This window comes from Lasioglossum baleicum, unplaced genomic scaffold (assembly GCF_051020765.1).
Source record: "Lasioglossum baleicum unplaced genomic scaffold, iyLasBale1 scaffold1294, whole genome shotgun sequence".
Lineage (NCBI taxonomy): Eukaryota > Metazoa > Arthropoda > Insecta > Hymenoptera > Halictidae > Lasioglossum > Lasioglossum baleicum.
Window position 1 is genome coordinate 21,771 of NW_027470353.1, and position 16,745 is coordinate 38,515.

General features: G+C 47.6%; 2 protein-coding genes across 2 annotated transcripts; one reads left to right on the forward strand and one right to left on the reverse strand.

Annotated features, from left to right (window-relative positions):
* Positions 1-5,314: 5,314 nt before the first annotated feature.
* Positions 5,315-9,249, reverse strand: LOC143220619 (uncharacterized). The gene is made up of 11 exons (XM_076446238.1): positions 8,997-9,249; positions 8,651-8,938; positions 8,344-8,581; positions 8,031-8,277; positions 7,684-7,938; positions 7,291-7,607; positions 6,913-7,210; positions 6,367-6,847; positions 6,029-6,292; positions 5,721-5,952; positions 5,315-5,654 (listed from the first exon to the last, which is right to left on the reverse strand). Exons 1-11 carry the CDS (start codon positions 9,247-9,249, stop codon positions 5,315-5,317), a joined length of 3,213 nt encoding a protein of 1,070 aa, XP_076302353.1.
* Positions 9,250-10,564: 1,315 nt separating this feature from the next.
* On the forward strand, positions 10,565-14,508 carry LOC143220620 (uncharacterized). The gene is made up of 8 exons (XM_076446239.1): positions 10,565-10,589; positions 10,698-10,801; positions 10,950-11,082; positions 11,622-11,694; positions 12,425-12,453; positions 13,951-13,994; positions 14,060-14,325; positions 14,403-14,508. Exons 1-8 carry the CDS (start codon positions 10,565-10,567, stop codon positions 14,506-14,508), a joined length of 780 nt encoding a protein of 259 aa, XP_076302354.1.
* The last annotated feature ends 2,237 nt before the right edge of the window (positions 14,509-16,745 follow it).

A 16,745-nucleotide genomic window follows, 5' to 3' on the forward strand; every position in this document is an offset into this window, starting at 1 on the left:
CCTATCTTTCCCAAGAAATACGCAACGAGCTTGTCACGCTCTCCGACTAACGTTACAAATTCTTCCCGAACCGATATCTTCGATATCCGAGCAACTCCTTCTCCGCGTCATCTTCCACCGGCATCGACTAATTGCTTTTCCATAGGAATTCTTATTCGCGTCGCTGGTTAGAAATGTCCTAGACGATCGCTAAGGTGCAACGCTATACTGCTCCTTCGTTTTTCCTCCGTTAGCTTCGTTTCAGCTTCGTTGGAGCTGCTTGGTTGCAGCCTCGGAAGAGAGGGACGAAGACGCCAGCGGGGCTTCTGGTTCCACGGCTACGTCACTGCTCGACCCTGGTACTCTCGTTATTTCTCGTTCCTTCTCGTTCCTTGCCACGTGTTTCAGCCGATCGCGAAACCCACCGAGATACCGTTTCCGGCTGCCGGTATCTTTTCCCTTTCTCGCCGGAGCTTCTAACCGCGCTCGCAATTTCTCCCAGCTTTTCCCGGTGTTCCATCGCGATCCGCGGCACGACACAGCCCTGCAAACCACCGCGATTATTATTTCATCTCGGCCGCGAATCGCTCCGGCCTCCGACCGCCTCCTTTTAATCGGCCAACTCGATTTAGCCCGCGATTGAAAGCGCTTTTTGCCTCGTGCTCCATCGCTGCTTTTTCATTTCCTTCTACCGAGGCTATCGACCATAAGGAACGATATCGAGTCGCCGCGACCACGCGTACTTTCCTACGACACGACGGTTTATACCTCTATCCGGGCCCTTTTTATTTCCCGTTTACGATACACGCGGAATTTCGCTTCGCCGTCCGACGACGGTCGAATGTGTTTTCAAGCCGGGGAATGGAATCCGGGGCCGAGCCGTGGAAGAAATGCAGAATGCACGGCGACGAGAGCGATCTAGTTAGGTCGAATTTCACCTTCTCTTTCCGACGTTCCTCTGGCCACGTGCCGCGACTTCGAAGTCGTTCCTCGGTGAAACCAGAGCAACGGAATACCAAATTCTTCTCTTTGCGTTCGACCATCGCGCGACCTTCCGAACGAAATCGGAAGAGGTTCGAAGGATGCGCGTATCGAGGCGGAAATTACGAGGAAACGGGAAGAAGGCGCGGAGTTGGGACGTAACTGGAAGCGTAGAAAATCACTTTCCTCCTCGCGTTCCCTTTCTTTCCTCGACGGAGAGAATTCTCTCGGTATCGGAGATGCCTAAGGAGAGTTGGCTCGAATGTCGGCTCGTTACGTCCACCGACCGAGCGGAGGTTGGCTAATCAATTTCGTTGGCTCGCGGACAAGAATCCGAGATGGTGGAACGAAGAAACGAGGAAGAAAATCGAACTCGATCGATCAAGCCGAGACGATGCAACCCATTAAGCCGGCACCGAGGAATTAACTCGAAGAAACGAATTACCACGAGGAAGCAATCGAGAACGATGTGTCTTCCGTTTGATTACGCAAAAACGGCCGGTCGCTAAATCAAACGGTATAGAAATCCTCCGACTTGCCGCCATTTCTATCCTCGGCTCGGCCAATTCGCGATGAAATTAATTTTTTACCAAACCCGCGGCGCGACAAAAACGTCCGACTTTCCCCGTGGACAGCGATAAACACGTAACGTTGCGTCTCCGCCGGTTAGAAGTCGGCGAATAACCAGATATATAAGAGGATCGCGTGATTCATCGAGCAATGTTATTGTTCGCGCGTAAATCACGCGAGTTTCCAGCCACTCGCACGGTATTATCGGCATTCTCGCTTAATTTTCCGGCTGTTTTCCGCTCGCCAAACATCGCCTCGGCGCGTAGGCTAGTTTTTCCAGCCTGGAGGATTGTTCGAGCGACAAAAAGTTGCCCTGCAATTTCGAAACATCGAAAGCGGTTCCGCACGCTTAGCAGACATTTCTTCGTCGATCTCTCGATGAAACGAAAAGGTGGCGCGGAATTATCGGCCACGCTATCGAGGAGAAGAGTGCGCGTGACGTAGCCCGTTAGCTCGAAGGAAAATAGACACAAAGGCGTTAGATCGAGGCCTATGCGACGATCTATGGCGCAATGGACGAGTGAATGTCCGGCGGCCTTGAGCCAGCCATCCACTGTCCACGTGACGTTTCGAGAAGCTCGAAATCCCGGCTACACGGCCGATTTCCGGAAAATGGTAAACGAGCTGGTGGTAGTTGAACTTTTTGCTCACCGTTCGCTCCCGCTACACCGAGAATACATATCCAGCAGAGGAGTAGTCTCCGGGATCCAGCCTCCATGACCACTTACGTGCCCGGACGACGTACGCGCAGATACTCGGAGCGGAGAATTGGGAAAAGGAAGAGGAGCGGCGAAGGGAAGAATGGGAGAGAAGGAGAAGGAAGGTGGGGAAGAAAGGGACGACACGGTGCTTTAGCCTCTCTGACCGTGGAAAAGTCTCATTTAGTCGGATTGTCCTTGGCTCTCCCCGATGATTAGCTCTCGCACGGCGTTCGACGGTCACTTTTCCGCGTATCGCGTTCGTTCCGTTCGTTTCGCCGAGCAAAACAGGCGGCGAGAAGAAGAACGGAGAAGAAGAACGTAGAAAGACCGGGAAGACGGGGAGGAAGGGGAGAGACGGCGAGGAGAGACGCGGCGACGTAACCGAATGGGAGCTGTTCCCGGAGCGAGATCGCGAGAGACACTGACGGGCCCGCGGACTGGCGGGAGAGTTCGAACCGCACACCGACACAGCCGGGGCCCGCGGGCCCCTCGCCGCGCCGCGCCGCTCCGCGCGCAGCCGGACGTCCACGCAGAACGGGGCAACATCTTTTTAACGACGCGCACGTGAGATCCGTCCGATGGTGCGCCGTGCAGCAGGTACCCTTCTCGCTGATACCGGCATTTTTACCAACCTCCGGTTTAACCTCTCGCGCCGATCACACCTGTATTCCGACCACAAAAACAACCAACGAACGCGTAACGCTACCGTGATCTCGAAAGCTACCTCTGAACGTTCCAGCGACTTTTCCCAAAAATTTGCCAGGTGTAAAGGAAACGCTTGGAATGTCCACGGCGCGAAGAGAAAATTTCGCGCAATGCAAAAGGAATGCAGCTAAGTTGGAGATGTAAGAGTCTCTTTCTAATTGCTACGTAGAGATCGATCGGCACGGTAAGATCGATGAGAGCGATAAACGTGGAGAGATTATTCTCTACTCCTACGAGTAGTATAGTTTGCTCGAAGAAATAACCAGCCTTGAGTTTTCGGTCCGAAGAACGGTTCGATTTGCGTCGTTCACGAAATCCAGTCACGTAGGCCGCGGTGTTTTCGACGTTCCTTCCGTGGAGATAGCTTTTTATCTTGGAAGAGTAGAGGAACGTCGCGTGGCGCGTGTAGGTCCACGAGACGCTCGGTTCTGGGCCTTACATGGACGGCTGCGGTGTGAGTCACTGCCCAAAGTAGACTATGTAAATGCGTTCGGCCAGCTCGAAGAACTGGTCGCCTGTTTATCGCGTTAAATCTTCCCTTGGAAATCTTCCAGTGCGTGGTCGTTTTTAATTCTATTTATAACTGGCTCGCTATACGAACCGCGCGCGAACCGGAATAAGTAATTGGAAATCGATAGGTCGAACCGAGGCTGAGCGAAAAGACGGATGATTTATAGGGAGGGTAGCCGTTGATCGATAATTAATTATCGCATTAGCGAAGGAAGCTCGTCGAATGGCGGGTGAAGGAAACCGTGGCTGGTCGCGGCGTTTCTTGTTCGACTGGGAGGAAGGGAGGCGCATAAATTTATTCAGGCAAAACAGCCTTGGGGCCTTATGGTCGAGCCGAGGCCAGACAAACGGATGTCTACCTCCGATAGACGCTGGCAGCGTTCGTGCTCGCTCGTGCAGGATCGTGCGCGCTCGTACGGTACCTCGACCAGCCACGCCATCCCCGGGTGAAAGTGTCCAAGGATTTCGTAACGAGCAGCCCGATTGCGATTACGTTCGCGACGAGAAATCGTTGGCTCCGTAACGACCGGCACGGTCCGATGCTAATTGGACTCCTTCCTCGGAGACTGCCTCGCAAAAATTCGATAATTAAAGCGATCGCACGAGAGGCTCCAACATTTCCGGTAACGCGCTATCGCTGTTCCAGGCCCATCTCCCTTTTAGATCGTAAATAAGAAGATTTCAGTGGGAAAGAGACGGCTAGAGACGGAAACCGAGAGGCGAAAAGCTGTGTATCTCTACCTTGGCCCGTGACACTTCCCTTTCCTTTTAATTTATTCCTTTCCGCGGAAAGATCTTTCTTCGGCATAGATGTACGTCTTCGATATTTTTAAAGATACCCAAAGTGGAAGCGTTCCGTTTTTTGTAGGAAACTTGTTATCCTTTTCCTTTGCGCAGCGACGATAAGGATCGCGTACGTTACGCGTTTACCGATCCAAAGTACCGTTAATCGTCAACGAGACAGGATGGCGAAGTTCCGCCGTATTTTGCTAATTCTTCCGCATCGAGAAGAAGAACGTTAATAAACTGCGTGATGGAAGAAAACCGGGATAATCGTTAGGGAAGAAGAGCGATAGGAAGGAAAGGGAAACGTGTCGCATGGACGATCGCGATCGCCAGTGACGCCGTTAATCTTTCTGCCGGATCGTTTGGCGGAAGCCACAACTTCCACGGGACTTTGGCCTCATTAGAAAGCCCTAGAGCCGTTCCTCTTCCTCCGGGATAACCGCGGATGCTAATTATAAAACGCGGAATAATGAAATCATCTTACTACGCGCGACTCGCGAGCCGGCTGACTTCCTTGAGAACTTTTTCAACCGGGCCTGCGAGAGAAACGCCTTTATTAGCCGCGAGACAACGCTCCCCGAGGAATTAGGCTCGGTGGGATTAGTCGACTAAAGTTATTAAGACAAATTGTCCGCTAATCGTCTCGACCTGCCGTAGCCAACCTAACGATCTCGAATTACTCCTCGCTCTGCGGCTACCACCTTCCCTCTCGATCCTCTCGATCCTCTCGATCTGCCGTTTCTTCCACCGTTCCTTCCACCGTTCCTCTCTCACGCGTGTCGCGCATCAGCTATTTCGATCGCTCCTATTCTCCAATTACTCCTTTCCCATTCCCATTTCATTCGAAGGAGAAGAACGGGAATTTCGTGGAATCGTTCAGCCAGTGATATATTTTACAAAAATAAATACACGACGTTCAACGTCCTTCCCCGATAGCCACTGGTAAGACGCAACCTATGTACAACCACGATCTATGCCTCGATTACCATCGCATCGTTATTTACACGGTTAATCGTGGGATAAGCGAGAAAGAATCGCGCGAAGGATCTCGCGCGATGTCGCGAGGCGGTTTTCTTCTGCCGTCAGGCTAGAATACCGAAGGACACCGCGATTAGGATCAGGAACGCGTTGGTCGTGTACCTCGAGGAGGAGGAACCGAACGCGTGCTGCGCTAATATCTGACACTGCGAGCTACGGAAATGTTTCACGTTCCCCTCCGAGTCCCTCGCGAGCACGCACAACTCGTACGTTGCCCCGGGGTCCTCGAGATCCTGGATTTTAAGGGACCTCTCGCTGTAAACCAGATCCCTCTCGATGGCAGACTTGCTGCTCCCGGATTCTCGTACCACCGCGTAGAAATCCCCGATATCTTCTCGCGACGTCACGTACCACGTCGCTTTCCAGCTTTTCTCCTCGTCGTTGCTGAAACAAATTTACCATTACGCCATTCGAACGATAGAACGTTACTGTCGTTCCTAGGATACGTACTACTCGATGTTTCGATACTTCACGTCGGGCGTGATGTCGAATTCGTCGGGATAATCTTTCAGTTCTTTATCCGCGCATCCCATCAGATCTTCCGTCACTTCTGACAATAGTTTGTTAGCCAAAAAATGAGGACTCTCGCAGCTAACCTTCGACCATTCCTTTGGCATTTCCGTGTGCGTGGTCAGCCATCTCTTTAAGGGTCTCGTGTGGCAATCGCAGTGCAACGGATTTCCTAACGATCACCCACGTTTATTTCTAGCCTTGCGAGATTTCGGAAATTCTATTTTTATAAGGTAACTCTCTCTTACCGTAATACCGAAGTTCTGTCGCGTTTTTTATGATCTTCATGAACATATCGTCGAATACCTCGATCTCGTTGGACTCCACGTCGAGAATCTTCAAATTTGGTAGTGGCAGGATCTTGTTCAGGGGCAGGTAAGACAGACGGTTGTGACTCAGGTACAGATTAGTCAGATTCGTGGGTGGGTCGAAGATATCCGGTTCGGAGAGGTCGTTGATCTCGTTGTAGGAGAGGTCCAGTGTTTGCAACGACGTCAAATTCCCAAGCACGTCTACGGTGTTCGAGAAAAGAACGAAAGAACGTTTGATCGTAATTTTGAGACACCGATGCTTCTACCATACTCACATCTTCGAATCTCGTTGATGTTATTGTGACTGATGTTCAAAATTTGGACCTTCTTCGTTCCCGTAGTAAGCTCGTAGGTCAACACGGGCATGGTGTTGTACGAGAGATCTATTTCCTTCAATCGATACGGAATCCACGGATCGTTGGGAAACGTTTTCTTCGCGACGAAGGAAATTTTATTGTGACTCAGATTCACTCTCTCTAGAGACAAACAGTCGTCCAGCAGCCCGTGAGTTTTGTTGTCCAGCTTTTCGATCTTGTTATGAGACAGGTCCAGGGTTCTCAAAGAAACGAGACCTTGGAACGCTCCATTCGGGATGCGGGTAAGTCTATTGTTCGTCAGGTTCAACGTCAACAACTGCAGCAACCCCTCGAACGCACGTGTGCTCACGTTTTGTATCTGATTATCGGCTACGTTCAGCTCGAACACTATCGGAAGACGTCCGAATGCGGATTTTCCCAATTCGGTCAGCTGGTTGTCCTGAAATTACGCATTACGCGAAGTCGTGAACGATGCCAATTCGATATATAACGAGATCGTCCAACCTGCATGTAGAGATACTGCAAGCTTGTCAGCGTGCTTAGCGCTTCCCAAGGTGGTCTCGTCATGTTGTTCGATTGCAGATTCAAGGACCTCAAGGTGAGCAAATTTTCGAAGCTTCCGTACTTGAGATTATCGCCTAGTCGATTGGTAGAAAGGTCCAAAGAGAGAAGAGCGTTCATCGCGGGCCACACGTCCGTGGTAGGTATTTCTTGCAGCCAATTCTCGGCAAAGTCTAGACTACCCAGAGAAATAGGCAATTGGAAGATTTTGGTCAATCGATTGTTCCTAACTGTCAGTCTCCTGTAAATTGGCGCGATTTTTATTTAGAAAACGGATTGCCTCGTTCGTCGAGTCGAACCTTTATAAGATATATTCGTCACCTGCAGCTCGACAGTCTAGTTAAACTACCACGGGCAACGTCGTTCAATTGATTGTAACTCATATCCAGGTCCAACAACGTTGGCAGTGGACCAAACGTGGACGGTTTGATCTTCTCCAGCGAGTTATACGAGAGATTCAAGAAACGAAGGCTGAAGAGCGTTTGAAAGACGGCGTTGTGTATTTCGGACAGATTGTTACGAGAGAGGTCGATCGTGTGCAGCTCGTACAGCTTTGGGAACGTTTGCCGTGGCACCGAGTGTATCGAATTATGCGACACGTTGAGAACTTTCAGTCCGGTCATGTTGTGAAGCGGCACCTGCAATAATTAACGATTATTCCGCTGCAGAATTCCGGGGATTCGTTTTGTCGAACTGTTGGTCTCCGAACGACACCTGGTTAAGAGCGGTGAATCGATTGTAACTCAATTGCAGCTCCGTGGCGTAAGTGGTACTGTCGAACGAGTATTTGGAAATATTTTCTAGCCTATTGTGACTTAGGTCCAAGATCGTGATATTCACGCAGTTCTCGAAAGCACCTGGCTCTATCTTCGAAATCTCGTTATGGGATAAATTTATCTTCGCCAGATACAGATCTTTGAAAGAGAGTTTCTCTACGACTGTCACGAAATTTTCGGACACATCTAGCAGCTGGAGAAAGAGAGAGAGAAAGAGAGGGAGACAAGTAAATAAATAAAGATACATCTTTGTCGTATGCGCACGTAAATAAACGGCATTCGTACTTCTGCGAATTGCAACTGATTAAACATCTGAAAGTCGATCTTCTTGATAAAATTTCTCGCCAGATCGATGGTACCTATCCTAGTTACAGGTCCAAAGGTCCCCCTTCCGACGTCGTTTATCTGATTGTCGCTTAAATACAGTCTCACGAGGAAACGCATGCCACGAAAGGTATTGGAGTCGAGTTTTCTGATCTTATTGTGACTCAGATTGAGCACTTTCAGCAGCGAGTTCCTCGCGAACGTTCCTCTATACACGATGAAAAGGTACATCGATTAGCCAAACAATCTCGCAAACTATCCCCTACCTTCTTACCTCTTCAAATCTGCAATAGCATTGTGAGACAGGTTGCACCAGCCCATTTTTGTCAAATCGGCCAAATGAGAGCCATCGAGTTTATTAATCAGATTGTGAGACAAGTCCACGTATTCGGTATCCCTCAAACCCTTAAACTGATTTCTCTTAAGCTCCTTGATCTCGTTCCCGTGCAGGTCCAGCCTCTTTAGCTTTTTCAGAGGCGTCAATGCTTCCACGGGTAAAGACGTCAGAGTGCCTGCAACGGAGAATAGAAGGTCAGGGAGACAAATTTCGTCGGTACGGCTCTTTTCGCTTGAAATAATACCGTTACTAATTTCCAATCTCTCGATTTTCGCCGCGGCAGCGCTCTCGGCGAAACTATCCGCCGGCATAGCGGAGATTCGATGGCCAGTGATGCTGAGGATGCTGAGATTCCCTAAAATTTGCAACGCCTGTCGCGGGAACTTCTCCAACATGCTGTTTATCACGTGCAGCTCTTGCAGCGTCCTGTTCACGCCGAGGAAACTGTGTTCCTCGATCAACTTCAACGGGGTATCCACGAACTTTAGCACTCGAACATCCAGCGGATAGAGAGCCGGTCCGTAGAAGCGACCTTCGAACACATCCGGGTAAAGTTGACTCGTTTTATCCTCGAGGAAGAGGAAACTTACCTATGTTGCACTTGAACAAAACGAGTTCCTCGATAGGGCTGCCCTCGTTGCCCAAATTGGAGAAGGCCAAGCTCACACTCGCCAGATTGGTGTTCTCGCAGCGAACGTAAAGTCCTCTGTCGCTGCCGCGAACGCACTCGCAAGGATAGACGTACTTGGGTTCCTTTGGACACCTGAACCGTGGTCCAGGTGGCACGTAGCCGGCCATGATCGCAGGCACCACCAGAGCCCATAATACCAGCGAAAGTATCATCTGCGGAGGAAAAGGATACCGTGGCTCGATTAACGCTTCATTCCCGTTCAGTCGGAACAACCACGCGAGTTGCCTCGATGAAAATTTCAGCCAGGAACAATAAGCCGAAGTTGTAACTTTGATTAGTCACCGATCCTTTTGTAATCGAGCTGTTTTGCGCGAAACGCGAGAAAGTTTTTCCCGCGGTCGGTTGATCCTGCGTTTGATCCATGCCTAGATAACGCGCTTATATATAACATAAGCCAATTACACTCTTCCTCCGATTCGAAACGCGTCCCTACGATCGACTCGCCTTTCCATTTCCCTACTTCTCCTCGAACCCGTGACGCACCGCCTCTAGAAACTTTATCGCGTAATCCAACGAGCGTGTGCGCGCTTTATGCCTGAAATATGTTTAAATAGATGCAAGTCACATGGTGGCGCGACTAATCTGTTCGTGGATCGGCGATCGCAGCACTACGAAGCCAGTAAAAACAAAGAAGTTTCAAAGAGACGAATGACCTCGTTGCCGCTATTATACCTCCATGCTATAACGCCTTTGCGAGGAATCGCGTGTAGACGGTATTATCCGCGTATCTTCCCGAACAGCCTCTCTGCACGACAATTTCCCCGATGCAGCCGCCGCGATCAGAGATCAAGATGAAATCTCTACGGTGTTATCGCGTTAATTAAGATGTCTGTCGGTGTCTCGGGCAGAAAGCCGCGATTATTTCGCAATACCATCGAAACTATGGAAAACCAGCCACGGGATGATGAACTGTTGGCAAGCGAGAGAGATACGTGATCGCTGCTGCATTCCCTGACAGAAAGTGAAATGGCGCTCCGTGATGCGCGGCCGAATGCAAATACTTTCTTTCGAATCGACGGCGTTCGACGAGCAAGCCACTTACGCTCGCGTGTACGCGATCATTTGCGTAAATGAACTTCCTTCTCTTCTCTCGGCTTCTCGAAATCCCGAACCTCGGGGTAGAACATCGAAATAATCGACACGCGATGGACGATTCCACGGCGCGGAAAGTTCTTCGCGAAAAATCCAATAGAGATTCAACCTACGTGTTTGATTCTTAGATCGTTAGCGAGCGTTTACCATAAACAGATTTCACGAGAGGAAAGCGTGGGCTAACGATGTCTCTGGAACGGTATTTTTATTTTCATCGATGCGTAAAGGAGAGATGGCTTCATCTGCGAGTACTTAAAGAGGTCAACGAGGAACGCAAAAGCTGTGATGGAAATATTAAAAAATTAACAGGAATAAACGGCCGAAATTTCAAAGCTGGAAAGTTACGCTCGCGGGGCCCACTAACCCAAGGAACAAATGGGCATGCTTTATTACGGTTCCAGTAATCTAGTAATTCAGCGAGCGAGAAGGTAAAAAGAAAAGCGCGGTGATCTAGTTTCGCTGCACGTTTATGCAACGTTCGGAACATAATACGAGTCTTCCATGACAGCTGACCATAAATGCGAAATGTATACCGCGAGCGGGTACTCGCTGCAAAGCCCTGAAATTCTATTTTGTGAAATTATGCAATTCAGGCCTTGGCAAATGTGCCGGGTAAACTTGTATAATAGGAAATAGGTAGTTTGTACGGAGGAATAGACGGATAGACGGACTGGAAACGAAAACGTTTAGTCCTTTCACTTCTGGTGAACCGACCCTAGCGTGGAGCGACAGGCAATGAACCGAATCACTTGGATTTCAGGCTTGCATTAGAAAAATTCCTTGCACCGGTTCTGTTGACGTAACTACAACGTTAACATATGATATTTCGATCGTTGCGAAACCGATCCTCGATCCGTTCGTCGATCGAAAAGAAGACGAAAGAACGATTCGAAGTAGAGGATTTCGTTGGAGAGATTTAAAACAGAAGCGCAAACCCGCGACTCCTTGAATAATTAAGAAGAAATTTCAGTTCGTGAGAAGGAAACTCTTTCCGTTCTCTGATCTCGGAAGAAATAATTAATGCGCAAAGAAAATACAATAAACCATGCTCCACTTTCCGTAGCCAATTAATGTTACTATGACAGCGTGGCAAGGGAAAGCTCGAAGTCTCTAGAATAACGCGGATCCTTGTAATTTCCATTCCATATTTGTCTATACTCGAATATGTTTTTTCGATCCGCCGTGACAGCGGAGAACAACAACGCACCTTCGGCGCGTGTTTTTTTCTTTCTTTTGTTCTACGCGAAGCGAGTCCAAGGATATTTTCATTTCACCAGCTGCCCTTGTGGCCACGGTTTTCTGCCAGGTAATATTAGGAAAAATGCGATCTCTCTCGGAGAACCGGATACGTTCTCGCGTGATCGATGAAATCGATGCGGAGCGAGATGAAAAATTGTCATTGTTTATGTCAGATGAGAACGCGAATTGAAAGCCGAGGAGAAATCGAACGGCCTCGCGGTGAAAGAAGAAGGATTAAACGAAAAGTACTATCAGAAGCGTAACCGGTATATCTCTATCCACGCATTGAAATCACTACTCACTGAGGCTAGCAGATGACGCACAAACGCACGTGGAATCCCACTCTGAATCACCACCGCGATTTTATTTAACTCTGTCAAAAAAGACAAAGTTTACGTTCCCGTCTCTATCATCCGAACCGCTAAATCGTAGTTTCTATCTAGGATTAAGTACCTTACCGCACTTCACCCGAAATCGTTTCGAAAGCACGATGACAGCGGTCGGTTTTAGGACAACCTGGTTCCCTGGTCACATATTCCTCGTCCGATCGATTCGTGGCTGTTGTTTACGCGCGCGAGCCCGGAATGCCGAAGGAGATGGGAAGAAAAAGAAGAAGAGGAGATTCACGTGAACGTTTCACCGTATATCTTCAAGACATTCTGCGGGTGGTTGCTGGATGAGGATGCCGTGAAAACTGAGCCGTGGCTCGAAGCTAAAGAGAAAGGAGGCTCGAGAAGTTAGGCCTCCCTCATTGGCAGTTGATACGCGCTGTCCTTTCGTGGACACGCGGTTCTCGGACTCTAAACCCTGAACATTTCTACGGGATGGGGACGTAAAGGTTGCGCTCGATTGGTTCATCGGCTTCCAGGAGCGTATCAAAGCTGCGCTTCTCTCGGTTCCCTCTCGATCGACGACGATACTCGTTCTTCGGGTTCGAATTCGAATCAATTGTTTCATACGAAACGTCGACACAGTCGTGTAACGATCTACGATTAGGAAGATTAATAGTATTATTTTATTTACACGTTCTCGTAAAGTCTTCCAAGTCGAGGAACCATCTGACGAAAACGTATGCGAGATAGAGGAAAGTCCGAGACCGCTGTCTGGGATTGGTCGACGCTGGTGAAAGTCACTCGAAACACGGTCTCCGACTTCTTTATAAACCAGTGACATCTGTTGGTAAGCGAAAATATTTTAGAAAGATTTCCAATCGATGCGATAGTTTAAACAAATTCCTCCTGTTGAATAAAACACGCGAACGACACGTTGCGTGGATGTTGATTTTTACATAATGTTTCTAGCAAAAGTAACAGAGCGTGTGGATTATTAGAAATGCTAAATCATCTCGATTAACATCGGCTAATTATCGTAATTCCAAAGAAAATCAAGACGAATATTTTAATTGAATTACACGTTGCTGACTAACATTGTGCGAATGTAAGTTCCATTGAGAAAATTATAGCGTTTTGTAATAAAAGTATAATAGAATAGGAGTTATTCTGAGAGAAAAATTTTTATTTGCGCTTGTGTATTACCGTGCAACTCACCGATGCAGCCAACGCTGCGTATACACGAGGCCCGAGGAACGGCACGACCTCATTTGCTCAACAGTCCTCGTATTGAACGCATCGCAAAGTTAATTACCGTAATTTCGCAACACGAACACTGTGAAAGATTTTTTTATTTACTCGTTAATACAAACCAAATATCGCGAACAACGGCGGTACCTTTATTCTGACTCGCGTAAATAATTATATTCAATAAATTCCAAATAAATAAATTTATCATCGATACAACGAGTGGGAGGAAAAGAATTGAAATTCTTCGGAAATTTAAGAAGAGAAATAAATTCATCCAATCTTCGTTATCATCTAGTGCGCTCTACAAACTGTAAGTTGCAATTTTTTATTCGCATAAATAAGATAATTTGACGTTGGTAATTTAGAGCATAATCGAGATCCTTGCGTAGTCATTTCCTCGATGTGGGTCTAGGGAATTGATATAATTTTCCAGAGAGTCACTGAGAAATGATAACAGATCTTTGATTTTTCTTCCTTTCAAAATTTAATTGATCTCGCGATTCGATAATGTCGAAGGTAAAGGAAGAACGGTAACAAGACCGCGTTAGAAGACGCAATGGAGTATATCGTCCTTTAATCTAATTAAAAGCAAACGTTACTGAAGATTCGTTACATAATTGCCGGATATCCCGGTTAGCGATCGTTTAGACTATAACGAGAAATAGCGTCACGCTTTTCGAGAAATTACGCGCTCATTAGGGTCGATAAGTTCTTCGAGTAGTATGGTTCAAGAACCAAGAATGTCAGTGAGGACAGCTAGCGCGTCAGCCGAGTATCGGATCGGTTCACAGAAATCGTGACTCTTAACAAAAAGTAGTTGAACAAAGATCTTAGAAAGCATGGTTTCCTTCGCGTTATTCCCGTTGAAACTTCTGCTATGCATTCGTGAGTAAAACTTATTCCTGGATCATTCGGCGAATGAACTTTGACGTTGTTTTTCAGGATTGTTCATCGCGGTCGTCGCATTGCCAACTTTGGGTTACGTTGTAAGATCCCTCGTTTAACCGAAAAATCATATTTAAGGATAAATTCAAAGATATTTACTCGGCAGGATCGACATTGCTTAGAGACCTACGAAGACTTGTCCGAAGAGCCTGGCGACTTGGATCTTTTCAACAATCTGACTTTCCGCTTCTCCTGCGAGGACAAACCAGTCGGCTTGTACGCAGACTTGGATTACGAGTGTCGAATTTTTCACGCGTGCGACGATTCGGGAAAAGGATTTCCCATGATCTGCCCGAACAACACATTGTTTAACCAAAAGGAACGCGTCTGCAGCGACGAAGAACACATCGACTGTGAACAAGCAAACGAGTGGTACTGCGCGTTGCGATATCCTATTACGAACAACTGTTATTTCTATCTCTTTAATATTTTACATTATATTTTCTCAGGTTCTACTTGAACGAGTTACCGTTCTTCGTAGAAACGTCAGAGGAACATCCCGTTCGATCAGAGGAAAGAGAAGTACCTTCGGTGTTACCGCTTCTACTGGCGTGACATTTCAAATCCCTTCGCAACACGGCTGTCGATCGGATAACGATTTTACGTATTTTCGCGTCTTAACAAATCCGTATTCCACGAGAAGCGTCGAATTTTGTTAACGTAGCTGATAGTTTAATAAACACGTTGATTTACTTTCCGCGTTTTACTCGTAGCTACGCTTTCCAGATTGCTTATTCGAAACACCGATGTTTGTAGAAGAAACAGCGTCTGTATAAAATAAAACCATTACGATAGACTAGTTCCATTTACTGATTTTTAAACGGTTCGATGCCCGATCGCGTGATCTCGCTTTTCTACCGTCCAAATGCAACGTCCGGTTGTAAGTAGTTGTTAATAAGCGGTCGAATAAGGTAAGAATAATCGGAGGTTCGATGGAACCACTACGGTCTAGACGAGTTGATCCTTTGGGTCGTTGAAATCCCAGCCGGCGGCGGTCCCGATCGCGATAAGCTACGATAACGCTCTTTTCCTTCTGGTTGCTCGTTTTACCTTTTAAGTCGTAAGAAACGACGCATTCTAGACAGGAGCAATTACGTTACTCGCGCGCATCCCGCGATGGTTATCTTGAAAAATTAGCGCCGGCGAGAAGATTCGATAAAAAGTCGTAGAAAAGCCCGAAGTGCTGGTGCGAAGGAAACCAGGGTGAGTGGATTCTCAAGCGTAATTGTTTATTTATTCTTGGTAAACGTAGAAATTGCGAGAAACTAGCGAGAATCGCTAACAATCTTACGAACTAAAGCTTTTACAATATACCATCTACTTGCTGTCTTTAATTACCGAGAACAGTGATTATACGGAGATCGATAAGAGAACAGCGGAACGAAGAAATTGTTACCCTTCACCATGAAACCCTCCACGAACGAACGAGAGCTGACGCGAATTTTATTTCCATTAATAGATCCGCCGAAACGAATCGATTCTGAGCTACATTTGTTCCTAACTAAGATCGAGTCTCTGCAGTCCGTGCTATTACAATGTCTATGTTAATATGTATTTATTTTTAGGAAGACTGAGAAAGAGCACCGACGATCATCGTCGTCAGCCGCATACGGAGAAAATTAAAGCTAGCCCAATACAACGTTCATTGTTATTCAGCCTTTAAGGGAAAAGAACGACGAACCTTGGAACGATCGAGTCGCGTTAATTAACTCGCGACCAATCATGTTCCGTGCGTTAACTATATAATTCTATCATAGCGTAATCGTAATTAGTAACCTTCGAACCGTTTGCTAGTTAAAACCGGTTCGCAGGTCGGTCCACCCACCCCAAATGCCACGCTTTCGCGTTTCCAAAGATCCAGGATCCGCCTTTAATATCGCTTATCGCTACGGCTATCAGAATCGCTACGCGTCTAAAATATTTACTCTAGAAAACTTGGCGTAAGATTTCCTTGCTTTACTACCCATAATAATGAGAACCGGATTCGTACCGAGTAGGCCAGGTGATTCCTGGCCCGGTTTTATCGTTATCGTAAACGTACTTAATTTTCGGATGACTGTTCGATCCGAAGAAGGAATCTCGTATCATTCCGAACATGGCCGAGCCTAGAGCCATGTTGCTGATCACTCCGGCCATGGACGCAGCTGCGCGTGCGTGAGCCAGAGCGATTTGGAGCAGGAACGATAGGACCAGTCCGAATCCCGGCATCATCTGCGTCATCTTCGTCTTGAAAGCTTTGCCCGCGTGGACCATCGAGTTGGTCATCTTTTTCGACACCACTTCGTCCCGTAGACGCGGCAATTGAACGATCAAACCCGACCTCGCATCCTTTTTATACCGATCCTCGATGATTTTATTGTCCTCGGCCTCTTCGAAACCCTCTACGTCGCTATCCTTCAATCGTCTGTCGGAGTACTTCTCTAGAAAAGATTTAAGAAAGTTCTTAGCTCGTTTCTGCCTTAGCCTCTCCTCTTGATCCTCCGAGGACTCTTTCTCGAAATCGTACGCCACCTGACCCTTCATCGGCAGAACCTTCAACTCGTCCGAATCTTTCTGCGATTCCAATGACACGATGTCTACTTCCTTCATCGGCTTGATCGGACCGTTTCCCTGCTTTTCGAACGACTCGAAGGATTCCGCTTCGTTGGCAAGTTTGTCGTGTAATTTCGTACCGAACAGCACCCCGAAAGCGTTATACGCGTCCTCGGAACCGAGATACTTCGTGTCCTCCTTGTCTATCTCGGAATCGTTCGACTTGATCTTATCGAGGAACATCGTGATGATTTCGTCGT